This window comes from Larus michahellis, chromosome 15 (assembly GCF_964199755.1).
Source record: "Larus michahellis chromosome 15, bLarMic1.1, whole genome shotgun sequence".
In the NCBI taxonomy this organism is placed as follows: domain Eukaryota; kingdom Metazoa; phylum Chordata; class Aves; order Charadriiformes; family Laridae; genus Larus; species Larus michahellis.
This window is the reverse complement of record NC_133910.1, coordinates 12,684,879-12,712,878: the sequence shown is the minus strand read 5'-3', so window position 1 is coordinate 12,712,878 and position 28,000 is coordinate 12,684,879. Positions and strand designations below refer to the sequence as shown.

The 28,000-nt window shown below is 59.0% G+C and overlaps 1 protein-coding gene across 1 annotated transcript; it reads right to left on the bottom strand.

Annotated features, from left to right (window-relative positions):
- Positions 1 to 1,506: 1,506 nt before the first annotated feature.
- On the bottom strand, positions 1,507 to 28,000 carry SARDH (sarcosine dehydrogenase). Its single transcript, XM_074608823.1, has 22 exons — positions 27,945 to 28,000; positions 27,757 to 27,867; positions 26,643 to 26,964; positions 25,846 to 26,024; positions 25,133 to 25,312; positions 24,410 to 24,533; positions 24,124 to 24,224; positions 22,615 to 22,719; positions 22,019 to 22,148; positions 19,675 to 19,761; positions 19,457 to 19,547; positions 16,910 to 17,051; positions 15,175 to 15,258; positions 14,340 to 14,453; positions 13,659 to 13,797; positions 12,969 to 13,082; positions 10,691 to 10,838; positions 10,264 to 10,357; positions 5,271 to 5,433; positions 4,785 to 4,953; positions 4,183 to 4,318; positions 1,507 to 2,065 (listed from the first exon to the last, which is right to left on the bottom strand). The coding sequence occupies exons 3-22, from the start codon at positions 26,956 to 26,958 to the stop codon at positions 1,940 to 1,942; spliced, it is 2,742 nt and encodes a 913-aa protein (XP_074464924.1). The 5' UTR covers positions 26,959 to 26,964; positions 27,757 to 27,867; positions 27,945 to 28,000; the 3' UTR covers positions 1,507 to 1,939.

Below are 28,000 nucleotides of genomic sequence, written 5' to 3'. Positions count from 1 at the left end.
TGGGCAGCGTCTGCGAGTGCAATCACCTCCTATTCAGAGGAAAATTCATCCCAACCTTGTTTATAATGTTACCAGTAAAACCAAAGCATTTGAGGGTTCAAACTCTTGCCCGTGGCTGAAATCAGCTCCAAAGAGGGTGTGAACCAAGCAAACCTGGTCAAGGGAAATAAAGTGAAAAGCGTGGAATGTGGTTATATCTTCAGGTGGGTGAAAGCTTCAGCAGAGACCAGGCTGCAGTGCTGCTGATGGAGCCCAGCAAAGGGACCAGAGCAAGGGACGATTATGTGGACGGGATGGGTGGGGAGCAGCTGCCCCTTCCCTTTAGCCGCGGGGGGCTCACGGGCTGCGTGCGTGCAGTGAAAAACCTTCCCCGACGGCTCCGAGACCGGCTCTGCGCTGCCAGGGGCCGCGGGGCCAGCAGCATGCCGCTCAGCCTCCGCCAGCATCGCCCCCTCCGTCGGGAGAGAAAAGGAGCCGGCTCCAAGGTGACCTTCGGGAAGGTGCCGGCAGAGCAGAGGGGACCACGGAGCCACCAGGGGCCAAGAGCCGCCCTGGTGTCAGTGCCCCGGTCAGTGGGCTTACACCACGGCACTGAGCTGGTCCTGCCCGTATCGTGAGCAGCCCAGGGGACACACAAACACAAACTGTACCGGCAAAGCAGCTGTGGGCCACAACTTTCATCAAACTCTTTTTCCTTCTCCAAATTCAAAGGCCACACACACACGGGGCAAGGACCCAGATTCCAAGGGCACTTGCCTTTGGGAGTTTCTTTTGTTCTCTGGGGCACAACAGGAGCATCTCTCCCCCATTAAGCACCAAGGGGACAGATGGCGCCACCGTCTTTTCCTTGTGTGAGTCCCAGGGGCCGGCGCAGGCTGGCAGCACCCCCTGCCCACCAATCGCTCCCGTCGCCACGGCTGAAAACCGGGACTTGTCTTCACTCTTGCCCTCCCACAAACGGACACGACCATCGTTCAGGTCTGGGGAGGATCAGCCCTCCCCGCCTTCCGCACAGCCGCCGCACACCGAGGCAGCCCGTGAGCACCACGAACAAAATCGAAGCAGGTACTGAACGTTTCGCACCCCTCGGTTGATGTTTTTAAAGGGCCTCAGGTGCCAATCACCACTGAAGGCAAGCGAAGTTGGTGCTCAAACTCCCTCTGAACTTTGGAGCCACAACGAAGCATTTTGCCAAAGCAGGACCCGAAGCTCTGGCTGTGACCGGGATACGATGGGACGGGGGGAGGAACCTGTGCTTGAGGAGATGGGAAGAACGTGCCTGGAAACCCCCCGGGTAAAGCCAACGATTTCAGGGTGCAGAAGAACCCTGCAGTGGGCAGAGCATCCACGGTGTGAGCCTGGGCAATGGCCCTGGGCCCCCTGCCCCTTCCCTCTGTGCCCCCACGAGCGCTCCCATCCCAGCAGCGGGTCCCCGGGCACGGCCAGGACGAGGTGACACCCATCACAGCAGGGACGGACGCAGCGAGGGACCGCAGAGACGGCAGGTTTGGAGGCTACAGCTGTTATTAACAGCAGAGTTAGTTTAAAAAAATTCATTTCCAGGCAGCATGAAACTACATTTGGGGGGAAAGGGTTTCCAGCAAAGTCAAAAATTGAAACCACTTCATTTGCAGTCGAGCAAAACGCTGTTTTCAGGCCAATTAACCCATGGAAAAGAATTATTGCTGTAGTTGTACTGCTTCATTTAGAAAACAAAGGAACAAAATCTTTGGACTTTTTGGAACCTCTTCCTCCTCTTCCCCTCCAATTTGACCCAAATTTCCGGGATGAGTTCGCTGCAGACGTTTGCCCGGCTCTCCCAGCAGACCCTGGAGCCACCCCGGGACTGGGAATTCAGCCGGCAGCTCCTAATGGCATTTTCCCTCTCCCCACCCCAGCGCCCGCAGCACCCGCTCGCCGGCCCCACGCTGCCGCACGCTCAGTAAAAGCCCTTCACTCGCTTGTTGTCCGGGTCGAACGGGGACTTGGTGTGTGCTCGGGCAGGGTAGGTCACCCCCATCCGCTCCAGCTCGTAGCTGCCGCTCTTCACGAAATCCAGCGAGACCTGCAAGGCAGAGCCACGGAGAAAGTCCCGTTGGGCGCTGGGAGGTGCTGGTGGGGCACCAGCCCCCTGCCACCACCCCAGCCCCATGGCTGGGCAAGCCTCCACACCACCCCACGGATACGCTGTCCATGGAAAACCCAGCTCTGCCATCCCAGGAGGATGCACGGAGGGGAGGAAAATAGAATTTTAAAAGCATTCCGCTAAAAAAAAAAGTAAAATAAGAAGAATGCAGTATTTAAATTTTTTTTAGGGTTATTTTTTTTTTTTTACTGTGAATTTTTTCAGTGCCACCCAGCGCAAGGTGCAGTGACAGCCAGCCTGCGGGAGCTCGCTGCCAGAGGGGCCAGGGCAGGCAGGCTGGGTGGGGGGATGGCACCCCAACGGGGTCAGCCCTGGCTGCGGGACGGGACCACGGTGGCAGCCAGGATGTCACCGCTTGGTGTGAGGAGCGTGAGCTGTCCCCTCCGCCCGCAAGGGTCACCCAGGGCCAGGCAGAGCCAGCGGCTGAGACACCCCAGCACAGGGAATGGCTGGGGAGGGGGCGGTCTCTCAATGCCGATGGGTTTTTATCACCTGGAAATTGTCAGCAATTCTGCAACAAACAGAATTTTTGTTTCTCTCCTCTCCGCCTCACCCCTTGCACCTCCTCTGCTCCTCTGGCTCTTTAGCCCCAGTGCCACAGTGACGTCCCCATCCTGGATCGCAGAGCCGGGGAACATCACACCCGGTCACTGAAGGGCCGTATCCAGGGGGAGGAAACTGAGGAGCCCCAAGAAACACAGCACGGCCCTGGGCAGCCGCGCTGGGCGCCCCGCTGTGGGGAGCTGGGAAGAGGGGGGCTCTGCGTGCCCTCCTCCAAGGGCTCGGCATTGGTGTGGGGTTTGGGTCCAGCACCAAACCCCCGATGGGGAGAGCGTGGGGCAGGGTCCCGGTGCAGATCCCCCAGTGGACCAGCCCTCCCTGCACAAAACTCCCCCCTCCTTCCGCAATTACTGCCCCAAGCAAGCGGGAGTTATGCCAGGGAGCAGGGAGATGGGGGCAGCACGTTAACGTCTCCTTAACGAGCGCTGCTTCCCGGCTGCAGCCCGCCGGAGATGCCGCGCAAAGGAGCTGGCAGGGCTGGAGACCCCATGGCGTGACCACCCGTACGTGGTGCCAAACCCCACCATTGCCATTTCGGGCCCCCCCCTGAAGCGTGGCAGGCAGGTGCCTGCTGCCAGCCCCACAGCAGGCGGCGGCGGCAGAGCTTTCCCTGCGGCGGGTGTGCGAGGGGGGAGAGCGGCGCGATGGATGCACCCAGGGGGGATGCACTCAGCGCTGCTTTGCCGCATCGGTGCCTCGCCGGAGGCAGGAGGGGACCGGCCCCCCACCACCTCCGTCACGCTGCCTGGGGCAGGCGGGGGCGGCCGGGGGAGGGAAATGGAACAAGGAGGAGAGAGTTGGAAAGGGGGAAAGGAAAGGAAGGGCCCGGGGGGAACGTTCACGATGGAGAGAAAAGGTGGTCCCCAGGGGCTGAGGGGGCAACTGGAACGCAAAGCCACTCGACCTGGGAGTCCAGCGCTGATGCAGGATTAAAAGTCAAGGCAAGCAAGAGGATGAAAGCACAAGCACATGCGCTGCTCTTGGTTTGCAACAGAGAGGGTCCCTGGGGACGTCATCCCCAGCCCTCTGTCCCCACACGGGTTCCCTGGCCACTGCCTACAGCCCGCTGCTTAATGAGGGCATCTGATTTACTATCCAGAAGTCTCCCAGGGTTAATTAACAGCCTGCTGTGCTCCGATTGGCCATTGCTCCCTATAACATAAGTTAATTCACTGCTGCAATTAAATACTCGGTTGCAATTAACATCCGAGGCAGCTCTTGAGCCAGAGAGCACTGCTGGGACCACACGGAGCGACAGCTGGTGAGACCGACCTCGTCACCGAGCCATGGCATCCCTCACCCTCCCGCCTCCCGCGGGGACAGCACGGGGGGGCTGCCCTGTCTCACTCCCCAGAGGACAGCGGGTTTGCAATGGGTTTGCGTGTACGGCTTCAAAACCAAACAAGCGCTACGCTCCCCCTGCCAGGAAGCCCCCGTCCCCAGGGGGCTGGCGGCGGCAGGGCGTCTGTACTCACCGGGCCCCCCGCGGGGTCACGGATGTAGCCGTAGGCGATGGTTTTGTCAATGGCAAAGCCGAAGTCCGCCCGACGGATGTGGCCGACCACCTTGCCGTCCCGCCAGACCGCCTCCAGCCCGAACATCGGCACCTTCCTGCGGGGCGAAGGCAGAGCTGCCCTCAGCAACGCCCCACGGCGGGACCCCACGAGGAACGGGGGCTCGGGGCGGACTGGACCCCGGCTCTTCCCCAGGCCACCCCACGTGCCAGGGCTCCCGCTGCCCACAGGTTCATTACCCTCCCCGCGCTCATCCCAGGCGCTGGCAAAGCCCCTCCAGCCCCATTTGCAAAACCTCCCGCTGCTCTGGGTGAAACAAGATAAACCCACTCCCTGTCACACCGCTTCCAGCTCCCATTAAACATCCAGCAGGGAATTCGCGGTGGGATTTAAATTAGAGATGGAATTAGAGCATGGAAAACAGTTGAGCTGGCTTGCAACCGAGCTCCCCGAGCGTGCCCGGGCGCAGGGGTGGATGGGGATGGCTGAAGATGCTCGTCCCAGGGTGGCCGCTGGCGTTGGGTGCTGCCCGGGGCTGAGCGGGGCCCCGCAGTGGTACTCACTCCTCGGTGGTGAAGCAGACGAGACGGCGGAAGACGCCCTTGGCTTTTTGAGCCTCCACAGCCTCCCGGCCCAGGAAGGGGATGTTGGATTTGAGCTTGCAGGTGAAGGCCAAGCCTGATTCCAGCGGGGTATCGTCGGGGCGCAGGTCTGCGTGCCAGTGCCTGTACCCTGCAGAGAGCAAGGACGGGTCGCCCAACCTCTCCCTGCCATGGCAGCAAGCCCCGGGGGGCAGCATCAGGAGACCAAGACACCACCCCTGCCTCCTGGACCCCCCTGGTGTCCTCGATTCGCTTGGCCCTGGACAAAGCACCCTTGAGAGGAGCCCGTATTGCGGGAGTCTCAGCAAAGAGCGCTGGGGCCGGTTGCAGCTCTGCCAGTAGCTGCCAGACCCCCAGTCACACCAACCCGCCCTTGAGGCTGGGAAAAACCCTGGTCCCCCAGCCAGAGGCAAAGCAGCAAGCGCTGCCGTAAGGAAAGCAAGAAACCTTTCTCGATGCTGAGGCTGTCGATGGCTCTGTAGCCGGCGTTGGTAATGCCGTGCCGGGCACCCGCCTGCATCACCGCCTGGTAAACCTTCACGCAGTCCGCCTTGGGCACGTGCAGCTCCCAGCCCATCTCCCCGACGAAGGACAACCTCATGGCACGGACCTGTGAAACGCAAGAGCCAAAACACCCCTGTGGATGGAGCCGGGCTGTGCAGCGCGGGAGAGGCTGCGGAGCCACATGCCACCATGGCGGGGAGAACACCAGCTCGCCCAGGAACCTTGTGCGAACGCCCTGCTTTGGGGGAAGGCATTTCTTCGCTCTCCTTCCTGCACGAAGCCAGGATCAGACTGAATTTCTCGTCTCTGGACAACCTAAGCTTGGCACCACAAACCCAGCTATTGTCGGCACCCAGGAGGGACGGCCAGTGGGCAGAGGGGGCTTGCGTTCAGCATCCTCCGGCCACCGATCCCAGGGCTGTCACACCAGCGGGGATGGGGTTAGAGACGATGCTCCGTCTCCAGCCGGGCTTTTGTCTCCCTCTGCTGATCCATCCACACCAGAAGAGAGCCCACAGGCACCCCCAGCCCTGCGCCTCCCTACATCAGCCCGTCAGACGGGGAAGCCAGCCCCCAGCAGGACTGTCCTGCTTTGGGGCACTTCGTGGCTGCTGTCCCCTGGGGATGTCCCCCACTTGGCATGGGGGTCCCACGGCAGAGGCACCCAAAGGCCCTGCGCTCCCGGGCAGGGGCTGAGCCCGGCATCCAGACCCATCTCCCGCTCGCCCCAGGGGGATGCTCAGGTTTCCCCAGTGGAGGTTGTGCCCCCAAGCGTTACTCTCAGCTGCCAAATTAGCTCCGTGCCGAATGCATGAGGCTCCAAAGAGGAACGAGCAGATCAGCACAGGGGACTCGTGCTTCCCGGGGGAAGTCTCATCCTCGGAGATATGCCTGTCTGCCTGCGCTCCCGGGGGCACAGACCTCCCAGCTGTGCTGGGACTGGCCATTTCCCCCCGCTTCTCATACAGACAGGCTTGCCTGCATCCTCCTGTTGTCCCTACTGAAATAGTCTGCATTCCCAAAGCTTTCCAGGCCGGTTGGGCCCACCCCAGCTCGGGCACCTTCCCTGAAAATACCCCTTGAAGCCTGAGCTGCTTCATCCCTATGGATTTCTCTGCTTCCTCCCCCACAAAAACCCTTCTGGTTCATCCCTTCGGATGCACATCAACTGCAAATGCGTACCTCGCTTTGGGAGGGAGAGCAACTCAGAGACTTTCACGCCAGATTGTGATCTGCAGGCTTAATAAAGCAGTTTTCAGCTAGGAAGAGGCTTCCAGGCTGGTTCTGTCGGCCAGGCACGCTCCGCGGCTTTGGGGCTGGTTTGCCCATGCTGGCTCTGGACGTCGTTGGGGCAGAAGCTGCATCGTGCCACGTGCTGAGCTCGTACTACAAGCGGGAGCTGCTGTCAGCTGCGCTCTCTAACCCCGGCTATAAACAACTACAGACAACAGCAGCTGCTGCCCAAAACAGGCAGCAACAGGCAGAAGCACCAAAGGGGTGCCCGGGCTCTCCGCTGCGAGAACAGCCAGCGGGCGACGGGCTGAGCCCCCAAATCCATCCTTGCTTCCCCACAGCACCCCTGCGCTCTTCCAGCACTGCAAAAATAGTATCCTCAAGCCAAGTTTAAGGCAGCTTTTGAGACACGATAACCTCTAGAACAGAAGTGGAGAGGAGGAAGGAATGCGGTAGGTATTGGGAATTTATTTGGAGCCCCCTCACCAGAAGCCATGCCGGGGAGCCATGCTTCCTTCGCCCCCTCCCACAGCCCCCCAAGCGAAGCACAAAGGCTGGCAATCGCTCCCCGAGGCGCACAAACACAAGGGGCGCAGGGAAGCTTTTCGCGCCGCACAAAAGTGTCATCTAATTAGGGAACAGCCAAAGATGAAGCCGCTGCAGCCGGCTACCATCTTCAGCGCGGCAGGAGATGCTCCGGGGATTGACAGGCAACTTCCCGGCTCATTAACCCTGCCTGCGACTCTGCAGTCAGCGCTGCAGCTAAAGCGCGCTTTACCCTCAGGGGCAAGTTACTCCTGGGAGAAACTTGCCCCCACACCACCCCTGCTCCGCGGGAGCGAGCATCCCGGCAAGAGCGGCGAGGTAGAAAACAGGCATCCTCGGGACAATCGGGTTACCAGTCACGAGCTTTGCACTGGCAGGGGTTGGGGTGGCACCCACGTGTGCGTGCCCCCGGCGGGGGTGAGCACCCCACTGCGGAGGCCAAGGGGGGCGTCAAGGGCTGGGCTCAGCCGCTCCAGCCGGCTTTCTGCTACATTCCCCTAGGAACAGGTTTTTGTGTTAGATATCAACTGGAGCTATGAAACAGCATCAATTCCTGGGTCTTTCAGCAGCCATTCAAAGTCTTTTTAAGTATTCTAGAAAATGAAAACCTGAACTTTACCCTGTATCCAGCAGCGAAATTCAAAGGGGGACCTTTCTCGGCTGTTCAATACAATGAGAGACACTATATATAAACTCACCAACCAATTGGTAATTTCCAGAGTCATTAACTCTGCTGGAACTCTCCTTTCACTCCAGCTGATTTTGCTCAACTACTGAGTTAATGCAGGAAAATCTCAGCGATAACTTTTAAAAGATGTCGGGTTCGGTTTAACCCCCCTGAAAGGCGATAATATCAGAGAAGGCTTCAGCCTGCTGTCCTGAGAAACCCTCCCACTCTAATTTCGGCGTGGGACGGAGTCCCCTGTGCTCACTGTGTGGCAGGGGCCTGATGGAGACCTCCCGAAGGGTGGCCCCGGCAGCAGGCAGGGTGACGCCCCCACCCCCCCAGCCCAGAGCCCTGGGGCAGGAAAGCTTTTTTTCCTACAGTCAGGGTATTTACACCCAAAAGAAGCCACAAAATTTCTACCAGCTATTTCCTCCTTGCAGGACCGGATTATTTTTTTGTAAACTTGAAGCAAAAGGCAAATAAATTTATCAGGCTCTTGGAGATGGGAACATTTATACACCTTTCCCAGGGGATAAGTAGATTATTACGAGATGTTATCAGCTTGCCACAGGCGTGCCAGGGGAGGAGGCGGGGAGGGTTATAACTCACCAGTGGAGACTAAAATGCAACGTGTTGGACAACCTGCAACAATGGATTGGCCTTCGGGTCCCCTGTACCACTGTCCCCGCCGAGGGACACCGGGCACACTGGGTTTTCGGCACCCAGAGCACAGGGCACGCTGGTGGCGATGGTTTGGAGAATTAATCCGAGTTGGGCAAAATCTGTGGCTTAGTTAAACCGCCCTAAACCCTGGCAAGTCTCTTGTTCACAAATCAAGAAGCCTTAATTTGATTTAGCAGCAATCCCTTCAGCAGCCAGCTGCATTCGAATTAAAGCCACTTTAATTCCGAATGAAAAGTGTCTGCACGCGGCTTAACCCAATTGCGCTAACATCCAGCCCGCCTCCAGCTCCCTGTTTTCCTGCTGCCTTTTGTGAGATTTACCGCTGCACCTCCACCCCCTTCGCCTCCCATCGGACACCAGCCGAGAGCCAGAGCCAACGCTGGGACGGTCCCGGCTGCTCCGGGCAGAGGGGGATGCCCTGGGACCGCTGCCTGCCCAGATCTCCCGTGGGAAAGCCAGGGTACCAACTCTACCCCCTCTCCCAAAGAGGTGTTTTTGCAGCAGAAGGAATAGTTCCTACGGGGTAAACATCAACAAGAAACCAAGGCAGAGCTTCTCAGGCAAACCTTGCAGAAGTTTTTCCCTGATACCAAACCTTGCCAGCAGCAGCTCTTCCCAGAATGTTTCTCTTCTGACAAAACGACACTTCATGGTCACCAACTCTTCTATTTAGGGTGTTTCAAGCGGGCTCAATCAGCAGCTTCACACATGACAAAACTCCCCCCAGACCTGCCATCACCCCCTTTCCCCAGGGATAACTTCAGACCATGCTGATCTCCGCCGGGGAAGCTGGGGGAGAGATTGAGGGCGCTTTTCTCGCTGCCCCGCACCCGGCGAGACGGAGGAGTCCGACCAAGCGCTGCGGAACCGCACAGCAAACCCCGGGGGACTGACCCGCCTCTTTGCAACACAGCAAAGGACACCAGACCTGAGCCTTCCTCCCTCCACACCTCCGAGCCATGCCCCACGGTGCGTTAAACCCATCGCTGTGGCTCCTGGCAGAGGTGCCGCGCTGCCGGCCTGGGCAAGGTGCATTCCCGCGGCTTGCTGAGGCCTGTCGCACTCGGGACAGCAGTGCATCCCCAGGCGATGCGTCGAGGGGCAGGAGCCGGCTGGAGCACCCCCAACCTGTGACTCCCTGCTGAGCCAGGCAGCCGTGCTGGTTGCCACCATCGCCCCAAAGGGCTTCTCGTCCCCTCGCTGTGACGCTGAGGGGCTCAGCCTGCGCAGCATTACCTTTTCTGCGCTTTTCTTGCATAACCGCTGACGTGAGCCCTGGAGTCTGGGCAAATGCAGGATGATCTGCGCTTGTACAGAAAGCTTAAGGTTGTCAGACTTCTCCTGTGATCAAATACACCGGCTCCGCAGGCTGCCCAGCCCTTACCGCCAGTACTTGACATGCTTTACATTAGACAGTCCCTGGTTTTTTTATGAGTACAGGGAAAAGGAGGAGATCTAGAGCGTCAAATAAATCTCTCTATCACCAGCGCTCGCCCCTAATCTGTGGGAGGCGTCTCTTGTTCTTCCGACAGCGCTGCAGAGCCATTAAGTCACCACGTCCCTTCCCCAAGCTCAGCCTGGGCTACAACACTGCTGGACGGGCTGGGAGGGCAGGCTGGCGCCTGGCAAGCAAACGGGCAGGAAAACACCCAAGTTTTTGGCCTTTTCCAAGAAAAAAAAAAACAACAACAAAACCTCCCAGCTGCCCACCGCAGCAGTGTGGGGGCAGACGGAGCAGAAGATGCTCGCTGCGCGGTCGCCCCAGTGAACAGACCTCGCTGGGGAGGAGGGACAGCCCCGTCCTACCGTGCATCCTGCGGCCGTGGCCAGTTTGTGGGTGGAGAAGGGGAAAGCTTCATTGCTGAGGTCGGTGTCGAGGACTTCTTGGAGGACGACGCGGCTGTGGGGAAACAGCAAAGTGGCCGCGGTGGAAGGACGTAGCATTCTCTGAAGGTTATCACTAAAACTTGCTTTCTTGTCTTGTCGGCAAGACAGACCTCTCCCTCTGAAGGGGAGCTGATGTGGGTGATACGCCGTGCTGTGAGACCCTCAAAAGAAATGCCAATTCCCCCACAAATGGCCCATCGGTCCAGACAGACCATTGCCTCGTGCCGTGGGGCTCACGCCAGGACCTGGCATCCCTCCACCCATCCCTCCCTCCATCCCTGCATCCCTCCACCCATCCCTCCGTGGGCCAGGGATCAGGGTGCAAGGAGGGGGCTGCGATGCTCACCTCAGCGGGCCCTGGATGCTCATCATGCCCAGCTCCTCCGAGCAGTCCAGGAGTTTGCACTGGAGCTTCATGTCCTGCAGCACGGCGGTGATGTGCGACCAGTTGTGTTGAGCCACGGCCCCGCCGATAGCCAGGTAGTAGCCGTCCCCTGGAAGACACCCCCCGGCAGCCTTTCAGGCTCGAGAGCGTTGGGCTGGGGGCGATGCCCGGCTCAGCTCGGGGCTGGTCTTGCTCTCCAGAGGCTGAGCCACAGCCCTGAACCTCTCCACAGCTCTTGCACAGTCGGGGGGGGACTGCCAAGAAACAGGAGGGGGTAAATAGTGCTGGGGCAAGGGAGGGCTTGGGGGCTCTGCTAACATCCACGCTGCCTTTTACTCGCAGGGCTCAGCACAATGACAACCAAATGACCATTAAAACCTGAAAGAAGAAAAGTTAAAAAGAAAAAAAAAGCCGTCTGAGCCCTGGGGGTGCCTGTGCAAGCGTGTGAGCATCACCGGGAAGAGACAAAACTCCTTGTCCCTGGAGACCAACAGCAAAAGCATCTGCTCCTTTGTCCCAGCACAGAGCGTGGAGGGAGCTGGGAACTGCAGGGGGGAGCAGGGAGGGCTGCAGCCAGCGGGCCGTAGCCAGTGCAGGGCTGTATATGAGGAAGAATTTCATCTCGTCTGTAATCCTGCGTGGAAAGTCCCCAGGGACGGGGTTTGAGAGCTGATTAATACGTAATCAATTTTCCCTCTGTCTTCCCCGACACTACAAAATCGCTCTCTGATAATCTGTCATAACGGTAATCACTGCAGCCACCTACTGTAACTGGAAAAATAGACTTTGCTGTGATTAAACTCCTCCATCGCCCGCCAAGCCCTGCAGCTCTGCCATCCGCTTCCCGTCACCCCTCTGCCCCCCGCCAGCTCCCCAGAGGAGAGGGATGCCGGATTCGCCCCCGGGAAGGGAAGGGCTCTCCGGCACCCGGCCACCCCAGGGAAAAGGCGAGACTTCGCAGGGCTGGTCCCTCCCCTCTGAGGGTGACACTGCTCGGGGACGGGGCTCCGAGGGCACCGGGCAGCCCAGTGCGAACCTCCCTTCTGGTGGGATCACTGGTGCTGCTGGACACGGCGCTCGGCAGCGCTGCCAGAGACGGCTCAGTGTCCGCCTCCCCTCCCTCTGCTGCTGCCTAATGCCGTTTCTGCCCTCCGGGCTGATGCTCTGCTCCCTTTCAATTCCGCTTTATTGCAGCTGATAAGGACCCGGGGAGAGGTCAGAGCCGCCAGCCGGGGCTGGACAAACCCAATAACGCCAACGAGCAGTGCAGGCCCCCGGCGACACGGGGGATAATTGGGTTACAGGGAGCAATGGAGGGGTAGAGGTGGAAAAAGCCAGGTGGCTGCCATTAGGTAAATGCAATTAGGTAAATCCCGCAGCCCCTGAGCGTGGTAGGGATGGAGGAAACGCTGGCAGGACTTGGACCAAACCTGCCACCATGGCTACCTGGGACTGCGCCCTTGTGGCCAAGAAGGCCAAAGGCATGATGGGGTGCACCAAGAAGAGTGTGGCCAGCAGGTGGAGGGCGGTCATCCCCCCCCTCTGCTCTGCCCTGGGGAGGCCCCATCTGGAGCGCTGGGTCCAGTTCTGGGCTCCCCGGTTCCAGAAGGAGAAGGAACTGCTGGAGAGGGGACAGCAAAGGGCTACCGAGATGATGAGGGGACTGGGACATCTCTCTGATGAAGAAAGGCTGAGGGATTTGGGTCTCTTCAGTCTGGAAAAAAGGCGACTGAGGGGGGATCTTATCAACGCTTGTAAATACTGAAAGGGGGGGTGTCAGGAGGATGGGGCCACACTCTTCTCAGTGGTGCCCAGTGACAGGACAAGGGGTAACGGGCACAAACTTGACCATGGGAAGTTCCATCTCAACACGAGGAGGAACTTCTTTACCCTGAGGGTGGCAGAGCCCTGGCACAGGCTGCCCAGAGAGGTGGGGGAGTCTCCATCTCTGGAGACATTCCAACCCCTCCTGGACGCGTTCCTGTGCCGCCTGCTCTGGGTGACCCTGCTCTGGCAGGGGGTTGGACGAGGTGATCTCCAGAGGGCCCTTCCAACCCCAACATTCTGTGATTCTGTGACTGGAAAAGTCTTTGTGTCCATTAACACAGCTAAAAAAGGCAGCGGGAGAGGCTGGGAGCTGAACCGCGGGAGGGTAAACCCACCCGGTGATCCCCCCATAGCCCCACGCTGGCTGCAGAAACCCACCCGCCCCCAGCATCCCCGTGCTCAGGGCTTTTACCTTCGAAGGCGGGGGCCAGGGGGGAGGACGGGTCCCCGGGGCTGATCCGGCTGACGGTGAGGTCGCTCTCCACGCCGCCCCGCTTGTTCAGCATGCAGGTGTACACGGTGGAGCCTGGGGAGGGAGACGGGCACCGCTGCCCATCAGCCAGCCCCGGCACACAGCCACGGCCCCGGCGGAGGGAGGTGGCGAGCAGGAAAGTTTGTCCTCGTCCTTACATCAGCCTGGGTATGCCCTGACCCACCCTGGGTGTCCCAGCACCAGGAGGGGGAGAGGAGTCATGCTTTTTCCCCTTGAGATCTATGTGAGGAGCTGCAGCTGCATCCTCAGACATGCCATGAGCTGCCTCCCGTCCCCGGAGAAAGGGGCAGCTTCTCCCCGTTCGAACCGCGGCAGGCGAGGGTTGTGCTTGATTCACTCCAGCACCCATCACATCTCCAGCTGTGAGCCACAGCTGGAGCCAGAGGGCCGGCAGAATCCAGCCCCCGGTGAGGACAGGGAAAGCAGACACTCTCACGCGCTTCCCATAGCCCCTGCCGAAGCAGCATTCAAAAGAAAAGCCAGTTTGGGTCGCCCTCGGTTTGATTTGGTGTGAGACGTGGTTTCCCAGGGCATCCTTGCAGGGCAGCAGGCGATGCAGCCGAAATAAAGGGGCAGTGCGCGGCCGACATAAAGGGGCTGAGCCAGTACCTGGTGCTTTGCTCACATCGGCGGTGAACAGCCAGTTCGCCGCTTTGGTCGCTTCGGGACCAACCAGGTAGAATTTTCCAAAATAAGACATGTCGAAGAGAGCCAGGGCATTCCTGCACGTTAAGCATTCATTCTTGATCTACAATTAAAGAAACACATGGCTGAGACTGAGCCACGTTCTCCCTCCACAAAGGGAGGCACACATTTGGACCATTTCGGAAATGAGAAACACCGGGACACAGGCCTGGTGCCTTTAAAGGCTGCAAGGCTTCAAAAAAAGCAGGTATTAAACGAAGCGAGTCTGAGAGGCCATCCTGTATGCTCAGTCCCATTCCTTACCTCAATAACACAGTGACAGTTATCAATAATAATAATAATAGTTAAATTTTATCAAATTGGGTATTTCCCCCAAGCTGGTCTCAACTCTTTCGTTTGGGAAAGCAGCAGTAAAACTCCCGCGGCCTCTCCGCTGAGGTTTCCAAGCACGGGCCACACATTTCTCTCAATCTTTTAGGAACATTTTCCCCAGTTTTGGGCAAAGCTCGGTGCTTCCCCTCCCTCTGAGCCCCACCAACTCTACCCAAAGTGATGACATGGCACAGGCTCTGCTGCCTCTAACCCGCCCTGTTCCAGATGTGCCCAGCGGTTTCAGCCAGGGGAGACACTGCCCCCCACACTCACGATGTCATGGTGTGGGGGGAAGTCGAAGGTGTACTCGTCCCCCAGCAGCCGGTTGTAGGTGTAGTCCTTGTGGCGCTCCTGGCCGTACGCTCCATAGTAGTCGTAATCCAGAACCTGGCAGCGGGGGAAGCAGAAGGGATGGGGGCACTCAGGAAGATGATGTGAGGCCGAAGGCAAGGAGCTGCTCCCAGTCGCATTCACCCCATGCCAGGAGAGGAGCGGGTCCATGCAGGACCTGCCTGTGGTGATGGGTCCCCTCCCTGGCATCCCTGCTCATGGTGATGGGTCTCCACCCCGACATCCCTGCCCGCAGTGATGGGTCTCCTCCCCTGCATCCCTGCTCATGGTGATGGGTCTCCACCCCGACATCCTTGCTCGTGGTGATGGGTCTCCTCCCCTGCATCCCTGCTCATGGTGACAGGTCTCCACCCCGACATCCCTGCTCATGGTGATGGATCTCCTCCCCTGCATCCCTGCCTGCAGTGATGGGTCTCCACCCCGGCACCCTGCCCATGGTGATGGGTTCCCTCCCTGGCATCCCTGCCCGTAGTGACGGTTCCCCTCCCTGGCATCCCTGCCCGCTGCTCTTCAATATACAGAAGCGAGATCGGTGCCTCTCATTGCAGGAAGGTGCTGCCTGTTGCAGAGGGACAGGCAGACACACACACACAACATGCACACGTGGATCTCCCTTTTACCGCTCTTACAGCGAATTAAAGCCCAACAGCTTTTACGGACCCGTTTTGGTGACAGGCAGCTGCCTGCAGCATATCGCACACCCTGCAGACGCTGGTACCCTCGTGCTGAACGCCCCCAAAATGCGTGCCGTGCTTACCGGGGCTGCTCCCCCGGGGCTGAACCAGCCGGGCCTCTCCCAGCCGTGCCGCTCCTGGAAAACGCAGCCCTGTTGCAGCAGCTCCTGCGCAAGCAAAGCCGGAGAAATGGGAACAAAGGGTTAAAAAAAAGCCTTTTCACTGCTTTTTGAGCCGGCGCCCAGGCTGCCCTCCCCAGTTCGTGCTCAGGACCTGACTTGTGACCCCTTGGCTTTGGCTATCAGCAACCAAAATCAGTGCTGGTTTTTGTCTATTTAAAACAGTAGTGGCAAACCCCATCTGCCTGCAAATTGCCTGATATTTTTGTCCTCCCAAGAAAGGTATTTGCTGGTGGGCAGGGGTCCGACAGCCCAGCTGTGCACCCACCAAAGCTTGTGCTACGGTGCACGAATTACCGACCGAGAGATGCTAAATCCAGAGAGCAAGATTCCCCCCGATGTTTACAAGAGCAATTATATAATAACATTTAAGATTTATACGGCAACCTTTTCATTCCTCCTCTGTGCTCTCAGGAAAATCTCCCTGCACGCAATTAATTAGGGATCCATTAAGATATTTTTGTTTGGTGCCTCTGTTCGGAGAAGAATAGATTTTGTTGAACATCTCAGAAATGATTCAGTGCCTATTTATAAAACACAGCACATGTTCTGGAGCTGCATGTATAAATACCAGGCTGTCAGTCAAATGGGCATTGCTTATTAGACGTGCTATTAAAAAATAAATTGCATCCTCGGTGACAGAAAACAACCGAGCTGTCAACTAAACACCGGGGGACGGCGGGGAGGGATGTCTGTTTTACTGCTTGAGCCTCTGCTCCCCATCGGAAGAGGAATGGTGTGATAGGAATTAGCGATGACCAGAAATGGGCTCGAGAAGCGTGGCTGTTCCCTGCTGGGGCTGGGGGCCGGCAGTGACGGGGTGGGACGAGGCACCGGCCCTGGGTCACCCCCGGCATCTCGGGAGTGGTGGGTGGTTTTGGGGGTGGCTCTGAGCCGTGGTTGCTGCAATGCTGCCGATGCGGCAGAACCACTGGAAACTGGGTTTTTTTCTTAAGTGCTGCGTCTTGAAAGCGTTCACCTATGGAGATTTACGCAAGGAAGCAGCCGGGGAAGGTGGGAGCCGGGAGGAGCCCAGGCTGGCAGCCACAGGGAGCAAAACCAGCGGGGACTTAAGGGGTGCCAGCAAAACCGCCTCTGCGGGGGCACAGCAGCTCCCCACCCTTCCCGCATCCCTCCCCGTGCCCCGGCCTCGCTCCACATTGCGAGATGCTGTTTTGGGGTGGAAAAGTTGCTGCTGAGCTGCAAATGCAGCATGTTGAGCGCGGGGCAGGAGATCCCCGCCAGCATCCTGCATCCCGCATCCCACAGCCCTTGCAAGCGCCCCCGAGCCGGACTGGCAGTGAATGAAATAAAGCCTCTGAGCCCTTCCCTCCACTTTTCCCTTGCCCAGCGACCATCACCAGGCTCTTAAGCCATATCTGCTAAGTTCAATATTATGGGAATGCTTGGCATCTCTACCATTAAACTGTCCATGGCCCCAGCAGCCTTGCAGCATGCACCCGGTGAGCTTTGGGATTCGGCAGGGATCTTCCCAGGATGGATGGATGGGAGCAAGGATGCAGCACCCTGCTTTGGGGAGTGATATGGCTGCGGCCACTCTTTGCCCCCTCTTTTTTGCTGCCAGGGTGCTGTGAGGGTCTCCTCACAAGGTAGCCCAGCTCAGGGTGCGTGTCCTCACCTCGTGCAGGGGGTCCTTCCTCACGTTGCGCCCCGCCAGCGGCTCGTCGTGGGGGAAGACGACGGAGTAGTTCTTGGCGTAGGACTCGTGGCTCCGCTCCCGGATCCAGCGGTTGTTGTCGGTGAGGGAGTGGTGAAACCTCCTGGAAGGCAGGGGTAGGGCAGAATCCGGATGAGCCCACCAGCTCGGGGGGGGCTTCCTCCGCCGGTCATGGCCCTCTTGGCCAGACCCAGATGTGGATGCAGCTGCTGTGGTGTAAAATTGCTATTCCTGCACCCGTTTCAGGGGCAGGAGGAACCGAGCAGGGCTCGGTGCTGGCCGTGCCGCAGCGCTGCCCATCGGAGCCGGGCGCTTGCCGCAGCCCCCGCCAGGCTCCCCAGCCCTGCTCCAGGCACATCCACCCCCCGCAACTGGGAGCAGGATAAAGCCCTGCTGGGGGGCAAAAAGAGGTAGAAAACGAGGAGAGTTAAGGTTAATTCTGCTTTGCTTCAGCGCGGGGCCGGCCTCGGAGCGTGCCTGGTGCACAGCCTGGATTTAAACGCAGCCCTGACGAAGGAAAGAGCCTGGGGCATTCCTTACATTTTTCACCCAGTTCTCCCCAGGTTGAAAGATAAATAAAAACCCAAGCATTTTAAATTTGTTTGACATTTTTCATCTTTCAAACAGAAAAGCTCCTTGAAGGAATGTGCCAGCTCAGCACACGCTCAGGTTATTACTACCAGAGACCTATAACTCACGGTGGCACCTTTCCCGTCCGCCGGCTTCAGCAGGCGGGGGACCGCGGCTCCCCGAATTACCACCGGCTCCTCTCCAGCCCCAAGCCCCCAGGTCTGGAGAGAGAGAGGCGGGCAGCGGGGGAAAGGCAAGACAAAATGCCTTTTTATAGGCCCTTTTATTTTAAAATAATACTTTCATCTTCCCTCCCGGCTGCCTGGGTGCCACGGAGAGGCAGGGCACCGAGGGTGAGCGGTGCAAGCGATGCTCCCCAAAAGCAGCCGTGGGCTCGCTGCGAGGGCAGCGGCCTCTTCTGCCGGCATGGGCCAGGCAGCAGGTGACATGCGGCATGTCACCGGCACCCCCGGCAGCCCCAGCCCCTTCACCGTCACGCTGAATTTTTGACGGCGGCAAGAGGAGCAACAGCTGCCAGATGAAATATTTACAAGCGAGTGTTTTGAGAGGATAAATATTATAATGTGCAGAAAAGGGAGTTATTTAAAGAGGAGCTTAGTAACCATCGCCAAAAGAAAAGAAACAGGACTGACACCAGCTTGAGGATGGGGCAGACGGGACACGGGGGATGTGCGGGTAATCCAGATGCTGGAAAGCCCCCGGCTGCTCTCTGAGTGGGGCCGGGGTCCCACGGCACAGACCAGCCCCACGACGGCTGCGGTTGTGCCAACCCACCCCTCTGACGGTGCCTGTCCATCCCGGGGATTTCTCCTTCCCGGGCTTGGCCCATCGCTGGCCCGGCCGCCGCGCTGCCGGAGGCACCAGCACCAACTCTCCCGCCAGCCCGAGCCGACAGGGCGTTCGCCAGCACCGAAGCAACACGATTTTAAAAGCTTTGTCCCTGACAAGGTGGTTGCTGTCGCTAGCAGCCCTGTAAAAAAAAAAAGCCCAAACCCACTCAAATGCAATCAAGCAAGTCACAAGCAATTACGGAGCCAACATCTGCACAGTCAAAACTCCCGGCCCACGTCGTGCGGCAGAGAGGGGGGGGAAGCTGGTCTTTCTCCGGTTGAAATCATCACCCCCCGATTATTAACTTAGAGGATTAGGCACGGCACTAATTGAACAACAACAAAACCCAAACGTAATTACCCTGTCCTTTCCCATCACCGCAATCTCCTCGCGACTGATGGAAGCTGTTTGCGTAGAAGCAGGGTGAGCAAATGAGATAAACCCCACACGTAAATTCATTAAAGCCGTCGAGCATAATTGATTCCAGCCCCTCGGAGGGACACAGGCTGCAGCACAGACGCTGCCCGACACCCGCTCCCGCTGCCAGCATCCAGCCCTGCCTTGGAGCCCATCGCCGAGGACTTATAAGGGCTACGAAGATGATGAGGGGACTGGAACATCTCTCTTACGAAGAAAGGCTGAGGGATCTGGGTCTTTTTAGTCTGGAGAAGATTGAGGGGGGGTCTTATCAACACCTATAAATACTTAAAGGGTGGGTGTCAGGAGGATGGGGCCAGGCTCTTCTCAGTGGTGCCCAGCGACAGGACAAGGGGTAACGGGCACAAACTTGACCATGGGAAGTTCCATCTCAACATGAGGAGGAACTTCTTTACCCTGAGGGTGGCAGAGCCCTGGCACAGGCTGCCCAGAGAGGTGGGGGAGTCTCCGTCTCTGGAGACATCCCAACCCCGCCTGGACGCGTTCCTGTGCCGCCTGCTCTGGGTGACCCTGCTGTGGCCGGGGGTTGGACGAGGTGATCTCCAGAGGGCCCTTCCAACCCCTACAATTCTGTGATTCTGTGACCACCCAAGGACGAGGGGTATCAGCCAAGGAACCCACGGCCCTGGGGCAGCCAGGGTGACTTGCCTGATGTCGTAGCCGTACATGTCCTTCTCCGGCCGGCCGTGGATGATCCAGTGAGCCAGCTCCCTCCCACAGCCGCCTCCCAGCATCATCCCTGGGGAAAGAGGCGAGGACGCAGATGAAGCCAGGAGGCCACGTGTGGCTGCGGGTGCCGGGCTCTGCCCGGGATACGCTGCCCGCGTTGGGATGCCCGAGGTGTGATCCCTTCGGGTCTCTCTTACCGGCGCTGTTGAAGCCACAGCCAAGGAAGAAGCCTCGGACCTCTGGGGCTTCCCCCATCAGCGGCTTGTGGTCGGCAGTGAACGACTCTGCAAGACAGAGAGGAGGTCGTGCCAGCAAGGCCAGGACAGGCATTTTGGGGACACACACACTTTGGGAGCAGGGTTCCTACAGCTTCCCGTGCTGCCCTTGGCCCGCTCCTGCTCCCAGAGAGGTCGATGGGGCCAGAGTTGGACCAACACCGAGGACTTCCCAGCATCTCAGCTCGGGCATCCCCACCTGCGCCGCTCCAGCAGTGCCCAGGCAGCAGAGGCCAAAGGGCTGCCCCAAAACTGGGATGCCCAGCATCATGCAGGGGTCTTGTGCAGACTCCTGAAGCAAATATATGTACATATATATACACATATTTGCTTCAGAAGGTTGCATGAGTACGCACACACACAAACACACACACACACATATATGCGCACATCGCACCGCCGGTGGCAGAGGCAGGCGCTGGTGGCACAAGGCAGCTCCTTTGCAGCCCCGCGCGTTGCACGGGCTGTCCCTGCACCGTCCAGCCCCCGGGCTGGGGGTCCCGGCGCCCTCCGCACCCCCAGGAGCTCGGCAGCGCTTGCTGAGCGCCGGCACTGCGGGAGGAGGACCTGCGTGGTTGGGTTTTAGGCTGAAAACCTGTGAATCAGTGAATCCCCAAGGTGCACGAGGTGCTGCGGTGGCTGAAGCAGCCTCTTGCTTCCTCCCAGCCCCCCAGTCAAGGGGGCACCGACCCGCTCACTGCCATATTTCATTATGATGACTACTTTTCACCTTCATCGATTTCTGTTGGGAAATGCCATGAATTTAAGCTGCTTTATTCAGCTGAGGGATTGCTGCTGGTGTCGCCCAAGGCTCCTGCGCTGCTGACGTCTCATGCTGCCAGTTCCTGCTCCCCCCACAGGGCCACCAACCATGTCCCCACGCAAAGCCCCGCTAGGGAGGACGGAGCAAAATACCCTGACAGATGCATGCAGTCCTTCTCCCTGTTTTACGGTGGTTTCTCCATCCGAGAGAGGGAAGGCAGAGCTCAGCCTGCTCCATCCCTCACCCCCAGCAACTCCCAGCTTGTTTCCCACTATCTCCGTGCCCAGGAGAAGCCAAGAGCAGAGCCAGAAGAATATTTCCACTTCCACCAAAGCGGCTTCTCACATGCCAATATCCCCATACCCATGGGGATATTTGCCGAGTTAATGGAGCGACACCCAAATCACCTCCCCGTCACCAGTGGCGCCCGCCAGCCCTGCTGGTTTGTACTGGGGCGGATGCTGAGTGCTCACACGGGACCTCGGCCCGCTCGGCTGCAGGGCTGGATCAGCAGCCGGAGCAGAAACAGCTTAAACCACCCCAATTGGGGCTGCTTTCATCCCCTGCCCCTGGAGCACAGCGCGGTGTCCGTTCTGCTGGTGAAATATTTACCGCGCAGCAGAAAGGACAAGTGTTTGCGATTTGACTCAGCTGTCGCAGGCAAACCAGCTGCTGGTTTAAATCAAGAACCAGAAAAGAAGCAGCACCGGCCCCTTGGAAATCACATTACCGTACTACAAATACTAGACATATATCTATAAGAAGTCAGGTCCCCTCCGGAGGCCACCAGCTCTGCTTACACCGCGGTTCCATCAAACCCGCCGCACCCAGGGCCACGGCCTCCACCTTGTACGTGTCATGTTCTATCTGCGCGGGGCAGGAGATGTGCCCTACTTTCCCCTTGTACAGCAGCTCCCCTCCCTCCCCGAGGGCCTCGAGGGTTTCCCTTTAAGTGCTTCAGCAAAAAGGGAATTTTTAATTTTTTATTTTTTTTTTTCCCCCCTGGCACGCGGTGGATTTCAAGGCCAAACCAAGTGTGCAGGGCTCGGGTTCGATGGCTGGCATCACCTCCAGCTGCCGCTGCAGCGACGCTACGGCCTTTAACGCCACACCAGACAGCCTGGGACAGAAAACTGGGTAAATCTAATATCATCGGCCCCAGAAGCAAGTAGTAAAAATAAAAATGTAAGATAACACTTGGCAAAACAATGGCCACTGCTTGAAAAAAATTTGCCCCGTAATTCCCCAGCCCAGTGGCCGCAACCTCTGCTGCAAATCTGTGCTAGTCACTCCCAGCTTGGACCAAGGCACTGAGCTCCCAGGTGTTTCTCCACCTCTGCTGAGCCTGGGATGCCACCCCTCGGAAGAAGACACCATTGCAACCAGACCACAGCCACTTCCCCTGCGTTCGGAGAGTTTTTCTTCTCCCCAGGTTATGAAGCTTCCTTGGAGGAAGGTCCTTGGAGGAACACAGCCGCCCCGGTGCCACCGCAGACGCGTTACCTGGCCCGCAGACCGTGGATTTAATGCCCGTTTTCTCCAGCACCGGCACCCTGTTCACGGCACCTTCGATGTGCTGCGTGAAAACATCCCAGTCCAGATCAAAGAGGCCAAAAGCGAATTTTTCAGATACCTGAAGGTAGGAAACAGCAATCAGGACACCAAATAGAGTACAGCTGAGGGTGTAAGAACTGCTCAGCTCTGGCAGCCTCAGAGGCCGTAGAAAATCGAGGCTGTTTTGCAGACTCTGGCTTCTTCGGGCTTTCATGAACAGCCCAGCCAAGCCAAAGGTCTGGGGCAGAGCCCGAATTGAGACACCTGGATAAAGGGATGATGCAGCAGGGCAGGGACCGCATGGTGGCCTCTAAATTCCCCCAGCCCAACCTCTTCATCTCATTCCTGCTGCCTCTGCATCCCCTATCTGTGCCACAGGCAGACCCAACGGGAAGATGCTCTCCTGTGCATTCCCCACCTGCCGCATGGACGTTGGTACCCGCAGGAGCCGGGGGCTGAGGCGCTCCCGCCTGCGCCCACCCCTCCGAGATGGGTTCCCTGGAAACCTGCCTCGTTCCCCCGGAAAACCTCCCAGCACGGCTCACCTCCTCCCAGAAGATGGGGTTTGACTCATATCCACCCACGGAAAGGGCATCGCCTTGGAGACGGAGATACACCGAGGCGTCGTGATCGCGAACGTTCGGCATGTTCTGAAAAACGGGGAGGGGGAGCGGAGGGGTGAGAGGGGGACAAGAGCTGCAGGGAGACCCCGACACCACCCCGGCAAGGCTGAGCGGGATGGGCTGGGGGTCTGGGGAAGAGGGTCAGCGCCTGCGGCAGTGACCCACCGAGGACGGGAGGAGCGGTGGCTCCGGGGATGTTCCCACAGCCCCAAAATTTGGGTGTCCACCTGGCCCCGAGGGGAAGGCACCCGACCCAGCTCCAGCAAACCTGGCCAAACCCCAGGCAAAGCGGCTTACGCGGGCAGCGATGCTGCGGGCAGCGTGCCCCCTCACCACGCCTGAGCCCAGGCAGCCAGGCTGGAAGCCGACCCTTGCACAAATCCTGCCTAATTAGCAGCTGACGAGCTCCAGCGCTGTGCGCAGCAGCTGCGCCGTGGGTGCATTTTGCACGGGCACCGGGGAGAGAGCAGCCTCGGCTCTCCGGCTGCTCCTCCGTGGCGCCGGCAGCACCGGGGATGCTCGGGGGAGCGGGAGCAGCCGCTGCGGTTGGTGCCAGCTTGGAAAAGCATCACTCCTCTGCCACCCACCTCCGCAGCAGGGTGCAACAGCACAACAGGCAGGCAGCAGCCCGCAAAGAATGAGGGATTTGTCCTCGTGAATAACGGACAGAGAAACATTTAGGCAGCACGGAGCTATTGGTGTAGGGCCTACTGCAATCCATGCTGGCTAATGCAATTAAGTGGACTGAACGGGAGGCACCGGGGTGTGCAAGCTGCAGCCTCTTCTCTGAAAGGTCCCCTTCTCACCGCGTTTGTACGGCACAGCGGAGTCACTGGGATATAAATGTAATCATTGACACCAGCACGTTCTGAAATGAGACACCTCGCACTGAACAGTCAGACACAGGCTGTGTCAGTGGGATGGAAACTAAATTATGTGTCACCCTCAAAGCCCTGGTGCCTGAGTGAAGGAAGCCTCCTTCGACTCCTGAATAACTCCCTGCAGCCGGATGGCAGGAACGGATTTCTTGGGAGAGTTTAGGAATGCTTGGAGAGCTACACCTCTGCCAGCCAGCGGCTGGGCCTTGTTCAGAAAGTGTGTGGCACCTTTATGAACGCTGCTATCAGACACCAAACACATCAGGGAGCCTGTAACAATTCTACCGAGGTGAAAAAAAAAATGAAGAAAATTATCCTGCTAGTCATAACATTGTTAAATATTAAATACGACACTATTAAAGGTGGTCTGATTGCTTGGAGGAGAAGCTGCTGGGTGCGCACCTCCCCGGGTGCAGAGCTTGACCCAGCAGGAATATGATGGGGGTCCCCCAGGTCTGGGGGTGTTGGGGGGGGGGTCTGTCCCGTCTCACCCTGCCACGTGCAGCGCTGCCCCCGGAGCAGAGGAGCCCATCTGCGGCTGCAGGGCACTCACCTGGATGCCCTCGATGCGCTCGGTCACCACGTAGGCGTGATGCATCCCCACCAGCGGCACGTGGACGCCGGCCAGCCGGCCCAGGGCTCGCGCCCACACGCCTGCAGAGAGAGCGGCCCCCGCTGAGCACCTCTCCGTCCCCCGGAGACCTGCCGCGGTCTGGGGGTGACAGCCAGATGGGGGGACAAGGGCTGACGCGGACCCTCCAGCTCAAGAGATGCAAAGCCACTCCCTGCGGCCACAGCCCCCGTCCCCCGCCTTCCCCGCCGTGCTCTGTGCCCCGTACCCGCGCAGTTCACCACACAGGGAGTCTGGATGGTCCCGTGGGCCGTCTCCACCGCATACACCCTCTTCACCCCAAAATCGTCAGCTCTGACCTGGATGCCGGTGACCGGGCAGTTCTCGATGATCTGGTGGCAGAGGAAGGGCAGCAGAGTCACGGCAGGGGCACAGGGGTGGTGGGACAACCCGGCTCACCCGACATCGACCCCCCAAAACTGGGAAAGGTGAATCCCAGCAGCAGTCCGGCACTGGCCATCTCCCTTTCCCAACAGCTATTACTGCTGGCGCTGGTAATAACACACCCCCCGTAACCGCAGCATTAAACCGTGCGTCCACAGCCGCAGAGGATGTCTATTATTTACATGCACATGAGCAACGCATCGCACCAAGGATGGGCTCACAGTCCCTGCCTCAAGGAATGGATTGTTACCTGACCCTAAAACCTCTCCTCTCCCAAGGAACCTGCCTTGAGCACTGCCTCTTCTTGCTGCTAAAGGTCTTGTTTTTCATCCTCTACTTTCTCTGGATCTCATGGATCCTGCCAGCTTTGTTGCTGTGACCCAAACAGCCATCAAAGCCAAACAAGACAACACCCTTCTTGGGCGAAGACCTGACGCTGCAGGAGCGGCTCTGCTCCAGTGGGGAAGGAGGAGATGGGGAACGCAGAGGACGAAATCTCCTCCCAGGGTCAAGAGGCATTAAGGAGTAATTACTAATTAGGAACTACCGTAGCGCCTCTGGCAGTTGCTGCTCTGGCAAGAGTCGAGCAGGTACCAGCTGGATCCATGGTGCCATCCTTGGGGACGTACAGGGTGCCGTACAGATCATCAATGTTCATCAGCGGGTACAGGTCCTTGGTCTGCGACGGGGTCAGGACGTAGGACTCCACGCCGTACACCTTCCCCAGCTGCCAAGCGGACGAGAAAACCAGGAGCTCAAGCAGGCAACCAAAGCTTTGCCCAGCTCTTGCTGCTGCAGGAGGAGGAGACCCCCAGGACACGTTTAGCTCCCAGACGGGGCAACTGCTGCCCCACGGCAAGCCTGAATTCCAGTGTGGGGTGGGATGCTCTGTGCAGATGTCAAGGAATGTGGTCCCATATTCCCACATGAGCTGCCTGTGCAGCTGCAAAAATGATGCTACTGCTATCCGAAAGGACAAAAATCCATGGCTGACTTTAATTTTGCCTACTTTGCCAGCATTTTGTGCGATTCCAGCAGAAGCCAGGAGGCTGCCCTGGAAGCATAACCCTGGCATGGTTACGATGGTTATAACCATAACCCAGCAAGCTCCCGGGGCAGGAAGGCAGGGAGGGACAGGCCATTGGGACACTGGGGGCTCCGCAGCCTTGGGACCCCCAGCCCCGTTCCCATGGGCAGGAGATAAACGCCACCTCCCATGGCCCACCCGGCTGGGGGACGCAGCGAGGGGCTTCTCCCTACCGACATGAGCCTCTTGTACTCGTCGAGGCGCTGCTTGTTGGAGGCGATGAAGAGCCCCCCGTTCTCCACCCAGCCCGTGTGCAGCCCCGTCTCCGCCGGCAGCTCCCGGCTCACCACGTCCCGCGTGTGGGCCAGCAGCTCCACCTCCACGTCGCTGGGACGCAGCTGCCACAGCAGACCTGGCAGGGGACACAGACACGGCCCACGGGTGGGACGAGAGGCTCCGCCGCCCCTCGCCGGCACCAGACGCGGGATGCGGGGGGGACCCCCGTGTCCCACGCCCGGCGGGGGGGACCCTGCCGGGGCTCTCGCTCCATCTCGTGGCGACGTGGGAGCGCTACAAATCCGCGATTCCCATTTTCCTTGGGCAGTAAACGAATGGGGGGGGAAAGGGTTTGTGGAGCAGACTACCCCAAAAGAGACAAAACCCCCAAAGAGCTTCTTGAATTAACCTCGTCTAGTTCCTCCCTTCCTGCCAAAGAAAATCGGGTTAAAGAAGAAAAAAAAGAAAAAAAAAGGAGCATGGAAATAAACTGTTTAGTTTTCCTATGGTCATATAAAAGTTTTCTTAAAAAAATAAAATTTGGGGATGTTTTCTTAACAAAAAGCTATGCCAAAAAGAAAAAACAGAAACCCTGAAATTCTCCAAATTTAAAGGCAAAACTCTCCGACACATCCAGAGCCAGCCCGTGCAACGGATCCGCTCCGTAGACTACAGAGCATCCCAAGCCGTGGGCATCCCCAATGCCCCCACTGCCCCCACCCCAGGGACCCCCGCGTTGTGCCCACCACCTCACCGGCCGTGTGCCACGTGGTGCCCGAGGTCAGGCGGTCCCTCTCCAGCAGCACGACGTTGGTGACACCCTGCTTGACCAAGTGGTAGGTGGTCTGGCAGCCCAGGCTGCCTCCCCCGACCACCACCACCTCAGCTGAGGACGGCGGGGGCTGGCTGGGCTCCCCGCTCCCGGAGCCTTCCTCCTTCAGCGTCTTCTGGTACGGGACGCTCTTCTTCGCCGTGGGACCCGTCGCGCTGCTGAAGGGCCGGGGGCTTCTCCAGGGGGCTGGCAGGCGGCGGGGGGCGGCTGCCCGCAAGGCACAGCTCACGTAGGACATCTCCACCTGCAAATCCCCAAAACACCTCGCTGGCAATGGGTGGGGGACCCCCGGAGAGCCTGGCTGCTCACCACCGCTTCGGTGGTAGCAGCATCTCTGGGTGCTGTGCGAGGGGCTGAGAAGCTCGCGATGGCTGGATCGAGCCCCAGGGCACGTCCCAGAGGGGGCTGCTGGGACCCCCTTCCAGCAGGGAACCGGGATCCCCGCTGCATGCCTGTGCGCTCCCAGACGCCCTTACGAGGGGCCCCACTTAAAAAAGGGGCTTGGAAACACACAGAGTAGGGCAACGTGCTCCGTCACGCCTGCAGAAACCACTTTTTTTTGTTGTTTTTTTCCCTTGCGTTCAGGAGCTGCTTGGCCACAATGAAGGCGCAAGCTCTGCTCCCTGTCTGGGGGGGTGGGCAATGGCTGCTGGTGGGGGACGGGGAGAGATCCTGCCTGCAGACGCCCCAGCCCCTGTGCGCAGGGCTCCCAGCCGGGGACACGGCTCGGGGTTTGCTCCGGGCACGTGGTTTGGGTGCACAAGTGGGGTGCAATGGGGTCTCGCAGCCAGCGCCACCCCCTCCCACGCCAGCCGTGGGCCGGGGGCTGCCCCAGAGCTCACCTCCCAACCGAGCCCCCGCTCGCTGCCTCCGAAGCACCCGCTGTCCCCTCGCTGTCCCCTCACCGTCCCCCCTGCAGCCCAGCGAAGCTGTGAACTCCCGCTGGGGAAATCCCGCGACACCCGCGGCCGTTCCTCGGACAGCCCCCGGCAGGTTCCCACCGCCCGCGGCCACCACTCGCCGGGACTCCACTCACCGGCCAGGCTCCTTCTGGGCTGGCTTTCCCTGCCGCGATGGCTGTGGGGCCCCTTGCCTTCCTCCGATGCTCTCCTCCTCCTCCTCCTCCTCTTCCGTGCACGGCTGTCCCCTGCAAAAAACATTAACCAGCTGGCGAGCGGAGCCAGCCCAGGCGGCCGGGAAACAGGGAGCTTGCCTCCCTCTTACCCCTTCTCCTGGCTTTGCTGCTTCTCGACGGAGAAGAAAAGTCAGGCAGAGCTGAG

Excerpts from the sequence above, each read along its gene's own strand:
- SARDH (XM_074608823.1), bottom strand. The coding sequence starts at position 26,958 with ATGTCCTACGTGAGCTGTGCCTTGCGGGCAGCCGCCCCCCGCCGCCTG. Across the intron at positions 24,534-25,132 it reads CAACTGCCAGAGGCGCTACG|ATCATCGAGAACTGCCCGGT; the intron begins GTAGTTCCTAAT and ends CTCTGCCACCAG. Across the intron at positions 10,358-10,690 it reads AGCATCCAGGGCCCGCTGAG|CCGCGTCGTCCTCCAAGAAG; the intron begins GTGAGCATCGCA and ends GTTTCCCCACAG.